This window comes from Crinia signifera, chromosome 5, assembly GCF_055691185.1.
Source record: "Crinia signifera chromosome 5, ASM5569118v1, whole genome shotgun sequence".
In the NCBI taxonomy this organism is placed as follows: Eukaryota; Metazoa; Chordata; class Amphibia; order Anura; family Myobatrachidae; genus Crinia; species Crinia signifera.
The window spans coordinates 45,910,512-45,926,710 of NC_139221.1; the positions used below are offsets into that span (position 1 = coordinate 45,910,512).

The window sequence follows — 16,199 nt, forward strand, 5'->3', positions numbered from 1 at the left end:
GCCATGCTAGGAAACAAGTACCAACAAATGGTCACAGCATACCTCCCAACTGTTCCAATTTTCACGGGACAGTCCTGATTTTTTGGTCCGGCAGTGTCCTGCAGTTTGTGGGGGACAGTTGGGAATCTCCATGCTACCGAACAGCGGTGAATAGACACTGTGCACATGCACACAACGTCTATTCAGCGAGGCAGAGGGCCTACGGGCATGGGCAGCAGCTCAGAGAACTGGCCATGCCCCCACAGCAGCGAAATTTGGGGCGTGGCATCACTGGAGCGACATTCGTGCTAATCCATGCCCATTTAGACAAAGCTACATCCTTTTTGGCACCGTCTCCTGGGTTAGATCAATTAATGACAACTGTGTTATTATAAGTATGTCAGTGATGGGCCCATTTAATATAGGAACCATCGCATATGAAATACCATCTGGATGGGATCTACCACCCAGATCACATTGCAGTATTTAATCCAGGGGCTGCCTTGCTGGGGGTCTGCTCATGCTCGGTTAGTGCCAACCCCCAGCTGACCGGCAGTGCGGTCTGTAGCCATAGGCTACAATGGGCTACCACCATCTCAGAATGGCAGTAGCCCCAGGATCTGATGCAATCATACTGTACCTCCCAACCGCCCTGCTTATCGCGGCAACGTCACGTTTTTTTGGGACGTTCCCATGTCCCTCCCGCGGCCAGCAGTGTCCCGCGGCAGGGCAGTTGGGAGTCCACCCTGTCGTCCGGGAATGCGCACAGCGTCTATTCCTGGAACCCATGGAGCTGCTGAGCATGCCCCCACAGCGGCAAAAATGGGGTGTGGCCTTGTGACAGCGTCGCAGGTGTAGGCCACTTTTTCGGTAGTCATGCCCTCCAAAAAAAATTGGCGCGCGCCGAGGTATCTGCAATGTTGCCCAATATTGATACATTGGGCAGCACTGCATTTCCCCATAGAAACCTATGGGGGATGCGGGTACCGGCAGAGCAGGAGGGATAGCAGCAGGGAGATTCCTGCTGTGGTCCATCCCAGGGGGGCCGACAGCTTGGCTGGGCCCCAGTAAATATGGGAATGGGCTTGTGCTGAGACTGTGACCAAAGATGTCTGACATAAAGTAGTAAGCACACTCCTATTAGATACACATTTCCTTCTGTGTCCTGTAATGGGTGTGATAGTTTGGGCGACAGTCAATAGGTCGATCACTATTAGTCGACATGAGTTTTATTATGGTTTTTGGTGTCAATGTCTACATAGGTCGGCATGAACACCGTATAAGTGTGCCACGTGCGCTCACATGGCTCGCTGCACTCGGCACACTATTATATTCTCCATCTATGTCCACTGGAATGGTAAAGTATGAACAAGTGACATCAGACGCCCACCCCTGGCACCCGCGTCACGCTGCCATTTGAATGGTAACTCCTGCATTTGCATTGGAATGCCCATGAAACGCTGGGCGTTCTCATGCCCCATCACCACCACCGTGCGTCACCCCCTCCCCTGTGCAAGCGTCATACTGACGGCGCAGGTCAGCGAGAGCGCTCGCACAGAAGGCATGCACATGCGCAAATGACAATATGTGCATGCACAGACCTTCACCATTGACTGCACGGGGGATGCTCACAAACCTGAGGGCCGAGATTCAATACTAAAAAGTTCAAAATGCATCTGACCATCGCACCTTTTACCTGCTTTGCCAACATTAAAAACCTTGTACAGTATGAGCACCACCTAGTGTTCTCTTTGGAAATTGCTTCACATTTCTATATACTGTGCACTACCTGTAGTGTTAGGTTTATAGTACCGTATTTATCGGCGTATAACACGCACAGGCGTATAACACGCACCTTCATTTTAAAAGGGAAATCTCAGGAAAAAAAGTTACCCCCCAGGTTTATTACAGTGTTATTACAGTGTTTATTAGCATACAGCATTTATTAACATACTGGATTTTAATAGATACTAGCAGGGCAGCACAGTTATCCTTCTCCTCCTCCAGGCTACAGCCAGCGCTTGGGAAGGTTGATGACGCTGCTGTAGCCAGGGAGGAAGGAGTCACTGTGCAGGGAGGAGCTTTAAGCGTGCTGCTGCTGCTCACCGTCGGGTCCTCGCAGCAGCAGCACGAGAACACGCGCTTAGTAGGCGCCGGATGACTACGCGCATAACAGCACTGGCATTACAGGTACCGTCGGGTGAAATTACCGCCGTATAGCACGCATATCGGCGTATAACACGCACCCATCTTTTCCCCCTGTTTTCAGGGGGAAAAAAGTGCGTGTTATACGCCAATAAATACGGTAATTTGTATACAGTATTGTATTGTGTAAAACAAATACTGTATTAAACAATAAGTATTTTTGTAATGATTTCCCCAGAATGTCTATAAAGTTTTACAGAATATGTGTACGCTTTATAAATGACTGGTACCTAATGTGCAAAGATATGCTATTGCTGTATCCTCCTGGAAATGTTTTAAGATGCCCACTAGGGGATTTGCGGATTCATAGACACATAGTGGTCGCAGATAATCAACTTCCTGAGTAACCCCCTGCAAAAGCATGAGCAAGCATCTCTGAGTCAGGGTGTTTCATTTTGGTTTGGAAAATGTACTATGGGCTTGATTCACTTTGGATCGTATATACAAAGCTGCTTGCATCATATGCGATCCTTAGCAAGGCAAATGCCATATATCATCATGTCTAGTGTCCGTAAGTCTCTGAAACACTGCCATCAGCTGGCAGAGGGTAAAAGTACATCTATTTCTCACACATGCAAATATACAGAAGGTAGCAGACTAGCTTTCAAAGAAAAGCGGGATTACTAGTAGTTGTATAAACTCCAAAAGGCTATTAAGTATTAACAACTACTAACTTGGATGTTGGGACAGTGGCACATACTAAACGTGCCCATACACTAGTCCAATTTGGCCACTTTTCACCCAATTCCGACAGATCGGGATGAGAATTTGGGTGAAATCCGAGGTGTTTGATATCCACTCCGACACGATGCACGGCCCCATGCACATCGGAGGGGAGTCGGAGGTCGGATGCACATCGGAGGGGATTCGGAGGTCGGATTCACATCGGGGGGGAGTCGGAGGTCGGACCTGCTTCACATCCAACCATCTCTGGCAGCGGGGAACGGGATTGCGCAATGTGTATAGTCACCTTAACAGGCACCAAAATCTACTGTATGTCGAAAGAGACTTTACTATCCCAAAGATTCATAGCACTCTGTTTTATATACACATTGACAGACTTCTACTGACAACTTGACAAGTACATGCAAATAGCAGAATAACAAATGAACAAAATATTAATATCAGCAATCTGACAAGAGAACCAAGTAATAGCTCTTTTAAATCTTGTATGTTTAATTGTATTGTTTATTTTATTATACTGGCCAGTATATTTATACAGTACATTGTGAATATTAACTGTATTAAATTGTATAAAATAATTCATTTCCTTGTGCAGTTTTTATCTTTGGACTGCTACATACCTCATTGCTGAATATCACTGTGGTCTCCTTCAAAGTACTTCCTTGGGAAGCTAAGCACTGATGCCAGTGTCTCTAGTCCTTCCTTCAAAAAGAATTTGGAACTAGTTTTGTTTAATGGTCTTCAGAGCTGCTGTCGCATTACCCTGAATTTTACCAAAATGCATTCCTTTCAATATTTCCTTTATCTTCACAAACAGAATAAAGTCACTGGGGGCTAGATCTGGTGAATAAAGAGGGTCATTTCCATCTTTCTCAGACAGCCTTTTCAGTACTTTCAAATAGTAAACTCAGGGTTGCCTACTTTTGAAAAATAATTTCAGGGAGAAAAGTAAAAGCATTGGGACGGGCCTTGTGTTCCCTGGGGTGGCCCTTGCATACCTCGGGCTGGGCGGGTACAGGGTGCGCGCCATAGGCGCGCGTTGATTTTTCGAGGGCGTAGCCTATTGGGAAGGGGGCGTGGCCTATAATCGCAGCACTGCCGCGAGGCCACGCCCCGTTTTTCGCCGCTGTGGGGCATGCCACATGTACTGGCAAGCCCCCAGCCCCCCTGCCTGCAAGAATAGATGCTGTGTGCATGCACACAGCATCTATTCATGGACTATTGGGGGGGACTCCCAACTGCCCCCCCCCGCCGCGGTACACTGCCGGCGGCGGGAGGGACGCGGGAATGTCCCAAAATATCGGGACGTTCCCGCGATAAGCGAGACAGTTGGGAGGTATGGCCTTGCATCGCCAGGGGCGGGCCCTGCATCGCACAGGGGCGGGCCTTGCATCGCACGTGGGGGGGCGGGCCTTGCATCGCACGCAGGGGGCGGGCCTTGCATCGCACGGGGGGGGGCCTTGCATCGCACGGGGGGGTCTTGCATCGCACGGGGGGCGGGCCTTGCATCGCACGGGGGCGGGCCTTGCATCGCACGGGGCGGGCCTTGCATCGCACGGGGGCGGGCAATGCATCACACGGGGGCGGGCAATGCATCGCCAGGGGGGTGGACCTCGACTCACCAGGGGGCAGACTACATGGTGAGGACTGGACCTGAGTGCAATGCTCTGCACATAGCATACATGGAGAGGAGGTCTCAGAGGTTTTACACATCAGGCAGGCATTCCCCAAACCCTGCAGCAGACCTACCTATGTACTAAGTGCAATAATACAGCAGAGCTGGTAGGCTCACTATACATTAGGCTGTAATCCCCTCTGCCTTAGCCGTTACCTTTCACCAGTCTCTCCATGTCTCTGACACTGGCTACGCAGTCCATGTGTGATGTAGCCACTCCAGCAAGTTGATGCCCAGAACAGGACTACATTTCCCAGCATGCATAAAGATCTGCTGCCGAGCTCTCAATCTGCCGGCAGCGGGCACTGCAGGAAACAGAGTACTACAAGTCCCGGCAACCACTGCGCCGAGCACCTATCATGCGTCATGAAGCTGAAGGAACTGGTAGGCCAGCAGGGGGCGCAGAGTCATCGCGTCGGCGGCAGCGTCGGCGCTACCTTAGTAAGTACACATGGAAAAGCAAAGCGGCAGCTGCGGGAGAAAGGGGCCCTCTTCCGGGAGTCCGTGAGATGTCCCACAATTCCAGGAGTCTCACGAACATTCCGGGAGAGTCGGCAACCATGAGTAAACTTGGTTGAGGTCACTTGCTCTGCTTCTAAAAGACAGTTGATTTCATTCACAATTTGATTAACTTTTGCAATGTTTTCTTCAGTCTTCTCATTGCTAGTTGCCCTGACCTTTCACTGTCAGTGACACTTTCTCTTCCCTTAGAAAAGGTTTCAGCCACTTCTTACTGTACCTGCTGTTTTCTTTATAGCATTATCCCTGAAAACTTGCACCAACGATCTCTGATTTGGCATCTACAGATGGAGCCCCTCTCTTTCATTGTCAGCGCTCGCCAGAACCTCCCCGCTGGCAGAGAGGGACTCCATCAGTGTGAGATGAAGCCAACAACATGCTTGTTCAGCAGATCCCGGTGACGCTACCGAACGATGTCGTTCAGTGTTTATGTTCAATATCGGAACCCGCAGCTGATAATGTTGGTTATATTGGTCACGACCAATATTGTGTAATGTGTATGGGGCTTTAACCCAGAGGTCCTAAATGCAGTCCTCAAGGCACCTTTAAACAGTCCACATTTTAGATATACTGTATGAATGGTTCTGCACCGATGGTTACCGTACATACTCGAGTATAAGTCGCCCCAAATATAAGCTGAGGCACATAATTTTACCACAAAAAACTGGGAAAACTTATTAACCCAAGTATAAGCCTAGGGTGGGAAATGCAGCAGCTACTGGTACATTTCCCTTTATAATAATACCGGGACACAACAGGCTGCTCCCCTTGCATAATAGCAGGACACAACAGGCTGCTCCCCCTGTGTAATAGCAGGACACAACAGGCTGCTCCCCCTGCATAATAGCAGGACACCACAGGCTGCTCCCCCTGCATAATAGCAGGACACCACAGGCTGCTCCCCCTGCCTAATAGCAGGACACCACAGGCTGCTCCCCCTGCATAATAGCAGGACACCACAGGTGGCTCCCCCTGCATAATAGCAGGACACCACAGGCTGCTCCCCCTGCATAATAGGACACCACAGGTGGCTCCCCCTGCAGAGGACACCACAGGCTGCTTCTTCTGCACAATACACCACAGGCTGATCCCCTGGGACACCACAGGCTGATCCCCCTGCAAGGGACACCACACGCGGAGGGGTGAGGGAGCAGCAGCCGCTTACCTCCTCCAGCATCCGACTCCAGGGGGTTTGGGGTGCACCGCTGACTGGCTCAGGGGGGGGGGGGGGGTACGCGGCTGCTGCAACACTGCCCTGCCGTCCACTTCGCTGCCCGGCTCCATGTTGCCGTAGCCGCGCCTATGTTCAAAGTGGAGCCGGGCAGTGAAGTGGATGACTGGACGCAGGACAGGAGCCACTGACTCGAGTATAAGCCTGCACATGCATGGTTAGCGCTGATTCCGGGCTCAGCCCACTGTCCCGACGGCAGTGCGGTCTGTATCCCATAGGCTATAATGGGCTACCCATAGGCTACAATGGCCAAACATATTGCAGGCGTAACTCTGGGAGGCAATGGAGTCATCTGCCGCTGGGCTCCTGCTCCCAAAGGGGGCACCTCTCCTTCCCTGTGAGTTTGAATCAGTTAATTAAAAGCCATTGATATTGCTTCTGTGGCTGACTCCCCCTCCCAATATTTTTGCAAGTGTCATACTCTTAAGGTTCAAACACACTGTACAATTTTTGGGACCAATTTCATTGAAAGACATTTCCCTTGAACCCAGTGTCCTGGACGAAAGATATTGACGACAGACGAAAGATCTAGCTCCAGTTTATAGGCTCTTTTTGAAAGATAGCCAAATTGAGCTGACAATTGACGAACAATCTTGATGAACAACTGGCGGGTATGCGCATCATCATTCGTCATTTGTCGCAGTCACACTGAAAGATATTTTGACCAATTTTGTTCAGAATGGCCGAAATTAACAAAATTGGTCAAAAAAATTTATCAAAAAAATGTGCAGTGTGTATGCACCTTAACTGTTTTTGAACCCATGACTTGTCTTACTGGAGACACCTTACTGATTGAGCAATTTGAGGGGCACCAATATTTATGTTGCCTCTGGGCAACTGGGACAAACTTACGCCATTCACTCCCACCATCTCAGAATGGTGGTAGCCCCGGAATCCAATGTGATGCTGCACAATGTTGATAGCATAGAAACCTATGGGGGATGCAGCTAACGGATTCAGTATGAAATCCCGGCGTTCAAAATCCCGATGCCGAAATCCCGACAAGGGGGGTACGTGGATCGCCCCCCCTTGCGGGCTTGCTGCGCTCGCCACGCTAATTTATTCTCCCTCCAGGGGTGTCGTGGACACCCACGGAGGGAGAAACTGTCGGGATTTCGGCGGTCGGGATTCTGAACGCCGGGATCCCGACCGCCAAGATTATAACTGCATCCCCAGCTAACCCATAAAACAAAACATATTAGTTCCTCAATGCACGTTTTCATACTCCTGAAAAGTCCCATGAGTCAGCTAGCAAGCACTGAGCTAGATGAATAATCTCTCCCAGTAGAAGCACACGCCAATAATAACAATAATCATCATTATCTGCCAATCGATATTGGTAAAAAGTCAGCACTAGCACTTGGTGACCAGCCCCCTCACGCGCACATGTTGCCTGCCGGCACAGCGGGGACGAGCACTCGCTGGTGACACGGGGTTGCTCTGGCGACGAGCGCGCCGGCCGGTGGCAGCCATGTCAGGGGGAGGGATGGAGGGAGGGGGGTGGCGATGACGTAGACAGCGGCGGCAGCAGCAGCAGCTGCAGAGGGGGCGCCTGGCACTGTTGGCAGCCGGTACCCGCAGCAGCAATGGAAGAGAGCGAAGAGTCCCGGGTGGAGGAGAATGGGCTGGACGAGGGTGAGGGTCAGGCGGGGGAGGAAGGAGAAGGAGGTGACGACGGTGAGGATGAGAGCGGTGGGGAGGAGAAGGGGGCGGGGCAACCTCCGCAGAGACCGTCAGTGCTGGACATTCAGGTGTGTCATCATCGTACGTGTATGTACAGTAGCTGTGCTGCCCGTGTGTGCCCACTCACTCCAGCTATAGCAGTGGTGGGCACATACAGGCAGCATGGCAGCACACCTACACCACTAGTGACACACCACAGTGCACATCATGCAGCCTGCTCACTGCTGGTCACTGTGGTGTGTCACTAATGGTGTAAGTGTGCTGCTTGTATGTGCCCACCAACGCTATGCTGCCCATAATGTAACCTGGGCACTGCTGTAGACTCTCTTATCCCACTAGTGTATGTGTTGGGCACTGCTCACTGCTGGGCACTGTGATGTGTCACTACAGTGTAGGTTACGGTAGGATGCTTATATGTGCCCACCACTGCTATACTACCCATCATGTAGTCTGATCACTGCTATGCACTCAGGTGTGTCACTATTGGCATAGGTGTGCTGCCAGACTGCTTGTATATGTCCACCACCGCTATACTACCCATCATGCAACTAGCTCACTGCTGGGCACTGCGGTATGTGTGTCAGTGTGTGCCATGTATCATCATTTTACTGCCCACCCCTCCTATACTACCCATCATGTAACCTGTTCACTGCTGTCACTTTAGGAGGGCTCTCTATATTTAGGAGGGCTGTTTATGTGCCCACCCCTCCTATACTACCCATCATGTAGCCGTTCACTGCTGTCACTTTAGGAGGGCTGTCTATATGTGTCCACTCCTACTATACTATGTAACTTGTTAGCACCTGTACACCTGTGTCACTGTTGGTGTATGTTGGTTGCTAGTCTGTCTATATATGCTCACCCCTACTGCACTTACTACCATGTAACTTGCTCAGTACTGGGCACTCAGTGTGCCACTGCTATTGTAGGTTGGTTGCCGCGTTGTCTGTATATAGGAACTGTTGCACATGTCCCTTTCCGTCACACTGGATGTCCCACTCAATCACCTAAACAATTATTTTTTTCTTGTACAAAGAACAAATGCAAAACATATTTAAATACATACATTATTAAACCATTGGGACTGCTTACCCTGCACAGGAGAAAGCACTCTGCCTGGTCTGATGTAACAGAACTTTAATGTAATGTGCCCTGTTCAGTCACAAGTACATTGTAATTTAATTTTTTTTGCAATAAGTAGTACTTTTTGGGGGAAATTTACTAAGATGTGTATTCTACTTCACATGTGATGTTGCTATGGGCAACCAATCAGAATCTACTTATTATTTATTTAGCACCCTAGAAGATAGTGGACAGGATCTTATTGGTTTCCCATAGCAACATCACATGTGAAGTAGAATACACATCTTAGTAAATTTCCCCCTTTTTATTTAATTTTTTATTTTACTATAAGCATTAACTGGTTTATGATATAAGAAAAAATGTCTAGATTAATTTTTCAACCTTTTTTATAGAATGGGGCTATACTACATTTACTATTGGAAAAGGTGGACTGTGGCCCTTATTCTCGTTAACTCACCTTGCGAGTCCACCAAGGGCCACTCGCGCCCACACGGCCTCCTGCCCCCCAAACCCCTGCAGGCATGCGAATGGATGATTTTGCATAATAAGGCGCTGTGCATGTGTGGGCGCCGGGGGGCTGTGGTTTTATAGTTAGCCCCCGCCCATCTGCCGCCCGCCAATCCGCCGCCCGCAGCCTTACCTGACTTCACTGGTCCCGTCCCGGCTCCCTTGCTGGCTTCATTCTTCTGCTAGTGAGACGGACCACAATAAAATGTCCGCCCAATACAGCAGTCTGCTGTATGGGGGCGGACATTTTGTGTTGGTCCGTCTCACTAGCAGAAGAATGAAGCCAGCAAGTGAGCCGGGATGGGACCAGCAAGACAGGTAAGGCTGCGGGCGGGGGGTGCGGCGGGGGGCGCCCCCCATTAACGGCTGGGGGGCGCCAAATTCATAGTTACGCCACTGTCTTCAGCGCTCCCAGATCTGCGACACCTCCATGGTGTCAAAAATAAATATTTTTAACATATTGTTAAAAAGAAGAGCACTAATACTCAGGGGTTGCTTGCTTAAAGCAGCTGGTATATGGGGGGTGGTCAGTCCCCTATAGTGACACAAGGACAAGAGAAACCAATAAACAGCGCTCAAAAATATATACCGAGTGAATCAATTTAAAAGATTATTTTTAATGAACACAACAATATAAATCACTGTTAAAAAAAAAAACTATAAAATAATGCAACAGTTAATCCAGATCAAACAAGCTATATTGTATTGGGCCCAAAATGTGGACACTTATATAACATGCACTGTCCAATGGCAGCAGTCCCAATTGCAAGGAGTGAGTTCCACGGGAATCGGTACATCTGTCAGACCACACTTAGGTCTACAGTCATTAGGTCGACCCCACTAGGTCGACTGGCAGGAAGGTCGACCTGACTTAAGGTCGACATGGGCCAAGGTTGACATGACTTAAGGTCGAATTTGCATATAGGTCGACATGAGGAAGGTCGACTGGTCATAAGGTCGACATGGGTTTTTCACTGTTTTTTTACCCGAATGTCGACACAGTCGACATGGACACAGTTGGCAATGAGAATCGGACCCTCGCAACGCTCGCTTCGCTCGCAATGCTTCGGGCACGGTGGCTCGCTTCGCTCGCCACAGCTTTAATAACCTCCTCCACGCCCTAGTGGATGGTAGGGCATGAAATACCGCCTGTCGGCACATGTCGGCTCAAAAAACAGTGAAAAAACCATGTCGACCTTATGACCAGTCGACCTTTCTCATGTCGACCTTTATGCAAATTCGACCTTAAGTCATGTCGACATTGGCCCATGTCGACCTTAAGTCAGGTCGACCTTCCTGCCAGTCGACCTAGTGGGGTCGACCTAATGACTGTAGACCTAAGTTCATTCTAATAGATGACCGCTTCCCGTTCCACGGGGGGTAATGGGATGCCTGTACACCCTGATTGGTGGAAAATGTGCCCCGTAGCTTCCAAATATTAAGTACAATTCAATGAAATAAGTTCTAGTTCTACAATTTCCTCTAAAGTTATACAGTTCTATATACTGGGAGGTTATAACGGGTCCATGGGGATCCTATTAAATATCCACATGACGTAGTAGTACAGGTTGAGTATCCCGTATCCGAATATCCGTTATCCGAATTATTCCGAAAACCATACTTTCCAGAAAGTGGAAAAAAAAAATTTGTTTAGCTAAAAACTCACTGGGGACATATGTAACAGCACTACTGAGGACATGATATGTAACTGGCACTATATATGTACAAGAAAATTATTGCTTGGCTTTCAAATTCAATATCTGAGATAGTACACAAATTTTGTTTCATGTTTTGAAACCTTGTTTTTTGAACAAATAAAATATATTTGTGTGTATTTTATGTGGTAATAAAATATATTTGTGTTTATTTTATGTGTTTATACAGCATAAATGCAAGATACTTCAAAATAAATCATTGAAATATTAAAATATTCCAAAATACGGAATAATCCGTTATCCAAAATTCTCCTGGTCCCGAGCATTTTGGATACGGGATACTCAACCTGTAGTAGTAGTAGTAGTAGCAGCAGCAGCAGCAGCAGCAGCAGCAGCAGCAGCAGCAGCAGTAGTAGTAGTACATTAGTTAGTATCAGTAATGAAATGACCCGGAAATAGATATAAAAGGTCAAATAAATTAAACACAGATATTGATTTTTTTATTATTTCTATGGATATAACGTCTGTCTCCGTTAAGGTCTTTTTATTATTATAATTTTTAAATCAAGTGAATCAATTAATTATGCAAATCACACCCAAAGGGTTCTGGGTATAAATATGAGCTCCCTGATTACAACAGAACACCTTGACAAAGCTGGCAGTTGGACCAGCGAAACGTGTTTGTGCAGATCTGGATCACTGCTATTTCCATTTGGACTCTGCCATTTTCATTTGGACTCCACCTGCTCATTGATCTGACCATCTTGTCCCATTATTGGATGTCTTTGGTGCTGTATCCTGAAGCACTGGTCGCATGTACTAGTGAGGTTTACAGTGGTCCACCTTCCAACATAGGACCGTTCCCTCCAACTGTTTTCAGTATTTATACTGCCGGACGGACTCCTTGCAATTAGGACTGCTGCCATTGGACAGTGCATGTTATATAAGTGTCCACATTTTGGGCCCAATACAATATTGCTTTTTTGATCTGGATTAACTGTTGCATAATTTTTTTTAGTTTTTTAAACAGTGGTTTATATTATATTATATGTGTTTATTAAAAAATAATCTTTTACATTGATTCACTCAGTATATATTTTTGAGCGTTGTTGATTTGTTTCTCTTTACCTCTATGGTGTCTCAGACCTGCGGGCGCCCTGTGCGAGGACAGGGCAGGCAGCTGACATCCGCTGATATCAGCTGCTTCTCCCTGCACCTGCGTCGCCAGGCAATTTGCATGGGAACGCTCATGAAACGCTGTGCATTCCCATATGCAAATCGCCTGGCCCGACGCCCCCACGCCCGGACTGCTGTGGGCGCTCACACACAACGGCTGTACATGCGCATAAAAACCTAGTGTCAAACAAACGGTCCCCCGTGTGAATGCGCAGGGGGCGATTGGATCTGTATAACCCTCTGTGTGCACCATGGAACATCTTATTTCTCAGAGCAGTACAACCCACACTACACCAGAGCATGTTCATCAGCTTGCATTCCTTTCCCTTAATAGTAACTGCTTTGCTCTCCAGTTGTGGGAGGACTGGGGGGTGCTGTAATGTAGCTGTGTGCTCGCCGACGGATGAAGTCACTGATTTCTCAGCTGCAGTTGGTCAGTGCCATGGATAACGATGGTTCTGCTGTATTCCTATTTAGTTGGCCTTGGAATGTTTATGCGAGGATGGATATGGAGACCGTTCATCAGAGTCTGACATGCGTCTTACATTGTTGGATCCTGGTCAAGCTCACTCTTTTGAAAGGTAGAGCTTTTTTTTTGGGGGTGGGGGGGGGTGTTACTTTGCTTTATAAGTGACACATTATGCGCTACGAGCCAGGATGATGTCCACTTTTAAATATAGTACAGCACCGGTGCCAACCAGGACACTTGTTGTTTACCATATTAATATTGTTGATTGATTGATTGATACAGATTCACCATAATTAAAAGGATCCATGAAAATGGAAAAAATATGTATATAAATTCCACAAAAGAAAACAAGTATTAAAAATATTGTGTTTTTTTTTTTTTATGCTTAACTCCGATGTATCTGAATGATAGAGCAGGTAAACCTGACTCTAGGGAAACAATCCTGGGATTATGATCGGCCGGATACCGGGATTTTGGCCCAGAAATGGCAGGATTTGAATCACGGGATTGGAGGCTCAGATCCCGGGATTTACATGATTTGTACCGTCAGTGCTTTGCACTTGGCTCGGCTGTGTGGCCCAAGTGGCAGAGGCCCTGGACACACAAACAGGGCCGGTGGAATTTCAAATGTAATGCCGGCGGACCGGCAAACAATCAGGGAAGTGCCTGCAGCAGAGGCTCCTCATTGCCTGCCGGATCGCCAGCTCTGATAGGCTGGTGGCTGGCGCTACATTGGAAATGCTGCTGGGACTGCACGCCTAATAGTAAGTGCCACACTCCCTACTTCCCTCCTGTTTTAGCATCACTCACTGCTATATAATCTTACTCACCCTCATGCTCCCTACTCACACCCTCCCTCACTGCTCCCTAAACTGACCCTCCCTTAGTGCTCGTTACACTCAGCCTCACCTGCTGCTCCCTACATGCCACCTCACTGCTTCCAACAGCGATCCAATCCTGGGAATCACAGGATTGAGCATTTTTCAGTCCTGAATCCTGAGATTGGAAAAACGAGCCAGGATTGGCCTCCCCTAGTTGACAGTCAGTAGGTGGACACCATATAGTCAACAAGTACAATAGATCATCAGATGAAAGACCAACATGACAGTGATCAACACATATTTTATTGACGCATTTGGGGGAGGGGTTCACATTTACTTAAGATTTGCTTCCATTATTATCCATGTGGACATCAACTGGGAATAGTAAACTGTGACGGTACACTTTGCCCAAAGCATTGCGAGCGAAGGGTATACATCGGAACTAATGGTGGTCACATAACATGAAATATACAGGATTTGGCACTAGAAACGCCAACAACATGTGTTAACCATTGACACGCCGACCATGTGCACCTGGAGACTTTTTGCACCTGATCAAAAAGAAAAAGAGAAAAATGCAGGTGCATACTGTAAACACTAAAGAGCACTGACAATTTTAACATTGAGTAATTTGAGGTACTTATAATTTGGGTCAAAAAACTAACACGACCTGGAGACCTCATGATGTGGATCCCCAGCTTTCCTAATGTTCAAGTACTGAGCATGGGACCACCCAGGCCAGCACAACCCAACCACCTTAGGGCATCACACTAGTGAAAAGTAGCCTTTTAAATGGTCAATATAAGCTGCCTTTGGGGGAGATAGTGTACCAGTCAGTCAGCTCCTACAGGCTGTGTTTGAAAAATGACAGGAGCTGGTTGGTTGGTACTTTAACTACATCCAGTTTATCTCTCTTCAAGGCTTAGAACATTAAGTGCCCACTGATTCACCCAGCAAATCTGCACATTGCTGCTGAACATTCATTCTGTCATCAGAGATTTGCTCAATAGTGCTGTCTCATAGGCAGAGAGCTCTGTTAGGCACACTGAAACGCCGCAGCAACAGCTGATTGGCCCCCTTCCTATTTGATTGAAGTAAACCCATAGACCCTGAAATTTCTAAAAGTGTTACCTTACTAATACTCCTTTCACACCGCACCTCCGACCTGAGTTATTGCCGGGTTGTTGACGTCGGCCAACCCGGCAATTCGACACGGGTTATAAGAAGGGTTATGCCCGAGTCGCACTCTGTATATTGGTTGACCCGGGTTTAATGTGAAAGTGTCAGACCTGGCTTTGCGATGTGAAAGGGGTATTAGATGTAGCAGCTCAGTACTAATAGTGTTACAAAGGGGAGAAATAGTTATTAGGGTGTTTAAACAGGTGTTACTTTTTAGAACCTAAACTGCTTTTCATTAATGTGTCAGATTATGTGTTACAATAATGATGCCCCAAAGCAGCTCAACGTCATCAACCCAGCCTGGAATCCATTCCTAATACTGACATACTATATAAATGTAACTGTGACTTACCATTCATAGTGCCTCTTCCAATATGTAGTCTGCAAATGCACTGTCCCTATGTTCATTAAAAATACCCAAGGTCAACGTGAGAGGGGTGCTAGAACAAGGTGAACGAGTCCCCACCTTCAAATGTAAGCACATGTACGCAATATATGGGAGGTGGGCTTAACTGCATTATAAACATTATAAGAGGTGCTACCATGCTGAGACTACACAGAAAAAAAGAGAAAATGCATGTCCGGTTATGTGGTGTGTGCTACAGAGTGCTGGTGATTGTCTACATGTGTTATGATTGCCAGCCATTAGCACTGATTCTGCTCATCACTTTGACCATAGAACTCCCATCTTAGTAAGTTTACTGCAAAGAATACTGACAATTAGAACAGGTTCTGCAATTTTACACAGAGTAAAATTGAGGTACTTAGCATAATTATTGTTCCTGTTGACTTAATGACTGTCATCGTTACTATTGCTGATTGGTCCCTGGCGGCTACTCCTTTCTGCAGCCACTGCCAGAAAATTCTGACTCCTTTCTCCAGCCAACAGGTATACAGTAGGGGCACCCAGATCCAGCATTTACATTTACCCGGGTATGATGTTCCACCAGGCTGCCTAAATACTGCAACTGGCACCGATTGGCAGACATGGAGTGGGTAGGAGGGTACAGAGTTTCCGGAAGGTCCTTGTGAGATTGGTGGCTGATTGAGTATCTTTCAGCAGCTTCGAAGTGGGCGGTTCTGACTTGTCACATCAGACATGCAGTTGGCTAAGAGGAGATAGCTATACAATTATAGCATATATACTGCCACTCAAAGATCACTCACATTACTGTAGCTTGTTCCAGCATCATTCTTTGGGTTATATCTGGGAACATTAACAAGTGATGTATTGTGGAATGTGATTACTGGGACTGCAGCATCTTCCCTTGTGTACACTTGTGCCATATTGGCCTGATTTCACCCAATTCCGACGGATCGGGCCGAGTAATCG

General features: G+C 47.5%; 1 protein-coding gene across 3 annotated transcripts in view; it reads left to right on the top strand.

Annotated features, from left to right (window-relative positions):
• The first annotated feature begins 7,804 nt into the window (after window positions 1-7,804).
• Window positions 7,805-16,199, top strand: part of UBXN2B (UBX domain protein 2B) — a 31,309-nt gene continuing 22,914 nt past the window's right edge. For 2 of the 3 annotated variants that reach the window (XM_083187132.1, XM_083187134.1), the window contains exons 1-2: window positions 7,805-8,044; window positions 12,875-12,978. In XM_083187132.1, coding sequence (XP_083043258.1) covers window positions 7,880-8,044; window positions 12,875-12,978 — 269 coding nt within the window. In that variant the 5' untranslated portion in view covers window positions 7,805-7,879. The remainder of the gene's footprint in view (window positions 8,045-12,874; window positions 12,979-16,199) is intronic. The other variant, XM_083187133.1, reaches the window with a different exon arrangement.